A 7,707-nucleotide genomic window follows, 5' to 3' on the forward strand; every position below is an offset into this window, starting at 1 on the left:
TCACTGCTCCGCGCCGGAAGCCTATTTGCGGGATCTCTGCCTCAGCACCTACCCTTTCCCCGGCCCCCAAGCTCCCGGGACATGAGCCGGAAGAGGCAGCGCCTGGTCCCGGAGACCTTGGGACTGAAGAGGCGGCGGGAACTAGGGCCTACAGAGGCGGATCCCTTGAGGGGCGAGGCAGGTAACGATGGCAACCTCGGGGCGAGGCTCAGGACCTCAGCCGGAGTGGCCTCGCCTCTCGTCACCCTACATGTGGGGAGAATGGCGCCCCCTTGATTGTGCGCCCCTCCCACCCCAGTGACCAGGTGTCTCCGCCCAGGGTCGGCGCGCGCCGCAGTCGCGGAACTGGTGCGGCTGTTCCCGCGAGGCCTGTTCGAAGATGCGCTGCCGCCCATCGCGCTCAGGAGCCAGGTGTACAGCCTCGTGCCGGACCGGACGGCAGCTGACCGGCAGCTGGTGAGGGGCGTCGGAGCCGCGGACCCAAGCGGCACTCAGAGCCTCAGTCGGTCGGCCAGTCATTCTGCCATTCAGCAAGCGTTAGGTCTTTCTGGGCCAGGCATTGCGGTGCCACAGGAGTGCTACATACCTATTAAAAGACCCTCAGGCAGCAGGGAGCATATACCAAGTCATGGTGGAAGAGCGAAGCTTTGCGGAAAACTGAGTCATTGGGCGTGGTTGGAGCCTACAGCACCGGGAATGTAGGCAGATGTCAGATTACAGCAAGCCTTGTGCATCAGTGTTTCCGTTTTACACTGAAGGCGGTGAGCTGGTAGAGCATGGTAAACAGGAGAGGAAGCGGTTTGTTGGGTGGCTTGGAAGTAATGAGATGAGGCAGGGAGATCAGTTAGGAAGATACTGAGAACTGGTGAAGGTCTAACTTAGGGTAGTATAGTACGGGGGAGAGGCTTGGTGAAGGAGGGATGTGGGAAGAGGGAAAAGGCAGGAATCCAGGATAACTCAGATTTTCCAGATGACAGACTGAGTGGCTGGTGGAGTGAATAGAGTAGGAGCACACTGAGTTGGCTGGGAGCAGAAATGACGTGTCTAATTTTGTACTCGTTGAGTTGGAGGTGCTTGTGGAGCATCCACAGGCAAATATGTAGCAGACAGTTGGATATGAGGGTTTGGAGGGGATTCTGGGCCAGTGATGCAGAACTGGAAGTTACCGGGAAGTGAGTAGTGTGGTCAGTCTGGGAATGTGGGTGAGATCGGGTAGCAAGAGTGAGGAGAAGAGTGATTTGTAACTTTTTTACAAACTTTAGGAGATAATGAAAGCTATGGCTCTCTTTCCAGAAAAAAATGCATATATGCCACATATATAACAGGTACATGTACAATTTTGGGGGGAGGGTGTTTCACAGATCCTCTGCGGCCCAAGGTTATGGATCTTGGGTTTACAGTTAAAGATAATAGGGCCAAATCCACAGTGCTGGGAGATACCAACACTTAAAGCAGTGTTTCTGAGAGTATGTCCTGAGTTCTACCTGTATCAGAATTACACGGGCTGCTTCTTTAACAATACAGGCTCCTGGGACTCATTCAGGCTAATGAATGGGTTAGGAACTGGGAATCTACATTTTTGAACTACTGCCCCAAGTGATTCTTAATGTGCCTTAAAATTTGAAATCCACTGATGTAAGGGGAAAGGAAAGGGAGAGGAGGGAACTGCCAGAATTAGGGGGAACCCAGGAAGAGTCCTATTGTGAAAGAAATTTTCAAGAAGGTGGAGTAGTTGGAGATATTAGAACCCGTGATTGAGGGTAGTGGTCTCTGAAGAGGTCAAGAAACATAATATTGCAAATCTGTCCATTGGGTTTAGCAGGTAGAAGGTTAATCTGGCAACCTGTCAGGAAGAAGAGGGAAGAACAGGAAGATGGAGACCAGCTCGTCTCATGAGGAAGCAAGTCAAGTGGCACCACTCCTCATACAGTGTCTGTTTTTAATCTAGTGGTGTTAGCCTAGATTAAAAAAAAATATATATATATATATATATATATATATATATATATATATATATAAATTGGCACAAAAGAAATATAAATATGCACACACACGATTTAAAGAATGTTTGCAAAGCAAATACCCACTTCGCCACCACCCAAGTCAGACTAGAACATGGCACCATCCCACATACATCTCTCTCTGTTCAAAACACCTTATGTCCTTGGGAGGTAACTGCGGTACTATCCTGACTGGTATGATAATCACTCTTGTTTTTCTTTATACCATCTACTCGTATGTGTTTATCCATAAATAACAGTTTACTTTTTCCCATTTTTTTGAACTTGATGTAAACAGTATCATACTGTACATATTTATATCTTGTTTCATTAGATGAATATTTTAGACATTCTTCCAAGTTGTTGCGTGTAGTTATAGTTAATACATTTTCATAGATTTCTGTTTTGTGAATCCCATTTTGTCCATTCTCATGGAAGAAATTTCATTTTTCTAGGAATTTATTGATTTCATCTAAATTTTCAAATTCATTAGTATAAAGTTTACAATCTCATTTTATTGTTTGTAGAATTTGTAGTGTTGACCTGTTTTGCATCCTAGTATTGGTTATCTGCTTTTTCTAGGTTTCTCCTCACTTTTTCTTGGATAGTCTCACCAGTGGTTTATCCGTGTTAATAGTCTTTCAAAGAATTAACGTTTAGCTTTGTTGCTCTCTCGTATGCATGTTTTCTGTTTCTGTTAATCTGTTTCCCCTCTACTGTTAGGTTTATTTTACTTTTATTTCCCATTAATTTTCATCCTTTCTTCTTTTCTTTTTTCTGTTTATTAAAATTTATTGGGGTGAAAATAGTTAGTAAAATTACATAGGTTTCAAGTGTACAATTCTGTAATACATCATCTATATATCACATTGTGTGTTCACCACCCAGAGTCAGTTCTCCTTCCATCACCATATATTTGACCCCTTCTTCTTTTCTTTTTTTTTTTTCTTTTTTTTAATTTTTATTTTCTTTTTAACTTATTTTTTAAATGTATTGGGGTGACAATTGTTAGTAAAATTAAATAGATTTCAGGTGTACAATTCTGTATTACATCATCTATAAATCCCATTGTGTGTTCACTACTCACAGTCAGTTCTCCTTCCATCACCATACATTTGATCCCCCTTACCCTCATCTCCCATCCCCCACCGCCCTTACCCTCCATTCATTTATTTTTTGTGTGTTTTTTTTTCTATCAAATCATATTTCTTTTATTTTTTATTTATTTATTTATTTTTATTAGTTTCAGGTGCACAAGACAAAGCAAAACTTAGACGTTTATCATTTATATCCCTCACACTGTGTGAACCCCCCTCCCCCCATCCACTCTGTACGTTCCCCAAATTAATTTTCAAACCCCCATGACCATCTGTGGTTACTGACTAGTTTTCAAAACCTCTCACCTTCCCCTTATCCCCACCCCCCCCTCTTCTTTTCTAATAGATGCATGTCAGGCCACTAAGTATTGATATTTATCTACCTGTCTCCCAAGTTTTGGTATATAATTTCATTATAATTCGTTTCAAAATATCTTCTAATTTCCGTTTTGATTTTTTTCTTTGATTCATTGGGTTGATTGGAAATGTATGTCTTAATTTCTAAACATTTTCTTATTACCTTGTTACTGATTTCTGTCATAAATGATATTGTGGCCAGAGAACATACACAATATAATTTCAGTCATTTGAAACTTTTTGAGACTTGCTTTGTGCTATGTGGCCAGTTTTGCTAAATAATCTATGTGTATTTGAAAAGAATATTCATTATTCAGTTATTAATTTCTTAGTAACTAGAGCTATTATTGAAGTGTTTTATTTTTTCACAGATTACTTTGTCTGTTCTGAGTTAATGAGAATTGGATTAATATACTTCTGTGATTGTGGATTTGTTATTGTCTCTTTAAATATTCCGCCTACTTTATTATCTCTTTTCAGTCCTCCTGGGAATCCAGTTAAACATATATTAGATCTTCTCTTTATATCTTTTACGTTTCTTAGCCTTTTCTCTGCATTTTCAATCTTTTTGACTGTCTTTATTGTGGTTAGTTTTTTAATCTGTCTTACTGATTAGTAGCTTTTTATTTAGCTGTGCCTTAATTCATTAAACCCATCCATCAAGTTCTTGATTGCGCTTGCCTTATTTTTCAGTTCTAGAATTTCTACTTGGATTTTTTCAAATCCATTATGCCAATTTTTAGAATTTCCTGCTGAAATTTTCTACCATGGCTTTTATTTATTTTAGTATTATAAACAGTTTTGTGTGTTTTTTAAATAGTATATTTTTGATAATTCCGTGATAACATGTCTTTTGAGCTCTATTTCTATTGTCTGTTCCTTTTGAATTTTGTTTTCTTGTGTGCCCAGTTATTTTTGACTGCTGGAGAGATTTTCCTAAATCATCAAATGTCCTCCATGTCCCTGCTACTTGTATGAATTCTGTGTTCACTTAGATTTTATATTAGTCTGGTAATTCCTTATTATTTTATGAGCTCTTTAATGCTTAAAATTTTTTAAATAATATTTTATTCAGCATTTTAATTAATTTTCAGCAGGTGGATTGGTTCTTTATGTATTCCTGAAACAGTGGCCTTGGTTGATTTTTATTTGTTTTAAATATTTTGTCTCATATTCCTCTCTTATCTTCCCCTACCCAAAATCTAGACTGTTAATTCTTGAGAGCAGGGCCTGTGTCTTATCACTATTTTATCTTAGTGTCTGGCATATGATTGGTCTTAGAAAATGTAAACTGATTGTTCAACAGACAACAGATGAGGTGGGTGGGTGGGTACCTAACTGGAAAAGAATATTTGGTGATCTACCTGATTCTCTCCCCACAGTTTTTCTGTTACTTAGAGAAAAACTCCCCAGTGCAAGTAAATGAAACCTCTCTGCCCCAGAGTACCCAGAGTATAGCAGAGCATCTCACCCTGACACCCTTCTTTTCACTCCCATCTTTCTGGAGACAGAAGGCGCTTCAGGAACAGGGGGAGATCAGAGTCATCCAGCTGGGCTTCGACTTGGATGCCCATGGCATCATCTTCACCGAGGACTACAGGACCAGAGTGCGTGTGACTGTGTGTCGTGGGGGACGGGGGTGGGCAGGCAGGGAAGTTGGGGAAAGGAAATCAAGAAAAGAGCCAATTCCTCTGCCCCACATCTCACAGAGGGCACAGGGCTCTGGTAAGTAGTAATAGGAGAGAGAGGAGGAGGAGGAAGAGGAAGAAAAGCATGAAAGGTGGAAGAACCTAGCAGGAAGGAGCCTTCCTCCCACTGCAGAGACATGTCCTGGGGAAAGAGGTCGCTGGTGGGGGGGGAGGGGGGGCTGGCAGGGGGGAGGGGCGAACCATGTCTCTCACCTCTGGTTCCAGGTCCTCAAGGTCTGCGATGGCCGATCATATGCTGGGGCAGTGCAGAAGTTTCTGGCTTCAGTGCTTCCAGCCTGTGGGGACCTTAGCTTCCAGCAGGACCAAATGACACAGACCTTTGGCTTCAGGGACACAGAGATCACGTGAGACTTGGGGGACCAACTAAATAGGCACCTGGCACCTCCGTGCCACCCTCCCATCCAACCTTGTCCTTTTCCTTTTGCTGAACCTGCCAAAAAGGCTGACTTTTTAGAAAAATGACCTAAATTTGTGTATTCCTCCCCCCCAAGAGAGGAGGCCTGTCTTACCTGGGCCTTGGGAAGAGCCCTGGACTCAGGTTCAGGAGATCTGGGAAGTTAATCCAATGCTTATAGAGACCAAGAGAATAGAGAATGGTGGGAGTTGACATGCCCCCAAAGCGCTCACATTCAAAAGAACAACACCAGGCAGGGGCTAAAGAAAAATACCAGTTCAGGGGCTGTGTCTGGCTCAGGCTGTCTACTTCGTAACCCGTGGTGTGGGTGAAAGCACTTGAGGAACTTCTTTTCAGTAAGCTGTGGCAGGAGCTGTGCTGAGGTCTGTTAGGCAGTGGCAGGAGCACAGAAGAAAGGCCCTTATTTCTCCCCTGGGGGTGGGACTGAGCGTGTGTCAGGGCATGTGGTCAGGGAGGGCTTCCGAGAGCGGTTTTAGTGAACAAGTAATAGTAGCAGGAAAGGAAGGAGTGGGAGGGCAGTCAGGTAGGCTGATGGGATCGCAGGGGTGCGGCTCTGGCAGCCTGCTATGAGCAGAGGAGGTACAGGGAGCGGGGCCCCTTTGCATGCCTATGTTTCTGGAGATGGTGTCCAAACATTAGGGGGTGGGGAGGAAAGAGGATTCTCACAGCCCAGGCCTCATTTCTCCTGGCTTCGCACCCCTCTTAGGCAGCTGGTGAACGCCGGAGTCCTTACTGTCCGAGACGCTGGGAGCTGGTGGCTAGCTGTGCCTGGAGCTGGGAGATTCATTAAGTGTTTTGTTAAAGGTATCCTGACTGCAGCTCTAGCCCCCAGCCCCTCAAGAACACCTTTTGGTGGCTCCTCTGGCCTGCAGGCCTCTCCTTTCCCCACTCCTATGCCACGTTTCCTTCAGGGCGCCAGGCTGTCCTCGGCATGGTCCGGAAGGCCAAGTACCGGGAGCTGCTCCTGTCAGAGCTTCTGGGCCGGCGGCCGCCTGCCACGGTGCGACTCGGCCTTGCCTACCACGTGCACGACCTAATTGGGGCCCAGCTGGTGGACTGGTGAGCCTTGCCCCCAACTCTGGTGGTCACAGAGCGATGACCAAGGTTGGGTATCCTCCCCACTGTTGCTTCATTCAGTCTCCTGTGTCCTCCCGCCACTCTCTGAGTCTCCTAGATCTTGGGCCTCTGTCTGGTTCCAGCCATGTCTTTGTCTTGCGCAGTGTCTCCACCACTTCTGGAACCCTCCTGCGCCTGCCAGAGACGTGAGGATTCTACTCATCGTTGCACACCTCCCCAGGAGTGTTGTCCAGTGGTGGCTGAGACAGGGTCACCTTGGGAAAGCTTGGGACCAGGATGAGTGTTGGGCTTGTGACCGTGCGAACAAAGGGTCAGACGTGACTGCTGCTGTTTACCTGGGACCTGAGCCAGTGGTGGGGTTTGGGCAATACTTCTCCGCCCTTCCATGGAAATGGAGCCAGAGACTGCCAAGGCCATGGCTGCTGCCTTTCGTGTAGCAAGATGCTGCCATTACTGTCTTGGGATAAGAAGGTGTGGTTTCCAGGGAGCTGGTGAGGGAGGGCAGGGTTCTCTTTACTACATGTTGGGTTGAAACTGCCAAATAAAGTACTTCTGCTGGTGCTATTTCCTGGGTGTCTTTTGTTTAATGTGATGTGTGGCGCCTCATTTGGGGTAGAGGTAAAGCACAGTTGGGCCTGAACTTTGCCTCATTCAGAGAGGAAAAAGGACGTTTGAAGTGAACTCTGCCTGGGGGTTGGTAAGGGTGTGCTTGATCTAACCACGGAATTTCTGTCATGGCCTGCAAAAAACCAAGGCCTAATGTAGTTAGTTTTTGTGGGGGTTAGAGTAAGAGACCAGTGTCTTAGTATCTTGTTTTGTTAGGGCCTTGACAAGCCCTGTGTCACCAATGGTGTGCTACACCCACTATACAGCACGTGTGTACACATCCGTACACCCAGATGTGCCCAGGGCCTGGGGTGATGGGTTAACAGGGAAGGACAGGCTCTATCTCTGGGCCATGATTCCCTCAGAGACCCAGGTGTCCGGAGTGCCCCCCCAACCCCCAACACTGGGCCTGGGGCCAGTTGCATTTCTTGGCTGTCACGTGCTTT

At 45.4% G+C, this 7,707-nt stretch overlaps 1 protein-coding gene across 6 annotated transcripts; it reads left to right on the plus strand.

Moving 5' to 3' along the window:
* The first annotated feature begins 46 nt into the window (after positions 1-46).
* WHR1 (winged helix repair factor 1) lies at positions 47-7,219 on the plus strand. 6 transcript variants are annotated; one of them, XM_074332722.1, is made up of 7 exons: positions 47-181; positions 320-456; positions 4,966-5,061; positions 5,368-5,507; positions 6,285-6,382; positions 6,490-6,682; positions 6,799-7,219. In XM_074332722.1, the coding sequence occupies exons 1-6, from the start codon at positions 82-84 to the stop codon at positions 6,639-6,641; spliced, it is 723 nt and encodes a 240-aa protein (XP_074188823.1). In that variant the 5' UTR covers positions 47-81; the 3' UTR covers positions 6,642-6,682; positions 6,799-7,219. The 6 variants fall into 6 exon arrangements, with proteins under 6 accessions (XP_074188823.1, XP_019571091.2, XP_019571088.2 ...); XM_019715532.2 differs by having other exon boundaries at positions 6,490-6,637; XM_019715529.2 differs by having other exon boundaries at positions 4,837-5,061; positions 6,490-6,637; positions 6,799-6,986.
* The last annotated feature ends 488 nt before the right edge of the window (positions 7,220-7,707 follow it).

The sequence above is a fragment of the Rhinolophus sinicus genome, linkage group LG05, assembly GCF_036562045.2.
Source record: "Rhinolophus sinicus isolate RSC01 linkage group LG05, ASM3656204v1, whole genome shotgun sequence".
In the NCBI taxonomy this organism is placed as follows: Eukaryota; Metazoa; Chordata; class Mammalia; order Chiroptera; family Rhinolophidae; genus Rhinolophus; species Rhinolophus sinicus.

What these genes read in the sequence shown, in the direction of transcription:
- WHR1 (XM_019715528.2), top strand. Translation starts at nt 82, where the DNA reads ATGAGCCGGAAGAGGCAGCGCCTGGTCCCGGAGACCTTGGGACTGAAG. An exon ending in CGGCAGCTGACCGGCAGCTG is followed by an intron (nt 457 to 4,836) that starts GTGAGGGGCGTC and finishes CTCTCCCCACAG; the next exon opens with TTTTTCTGTTACTTAGAGAA. An exon ending in CCGAGGACTACAGGACCAGA is followed by an intron (nt 5,062 to 5,367) that starts GTGCGTGTGACT and finishes CTCTGGTTCCAG; the next exon opens with GTCCTCAAGGTCTGCGATGG.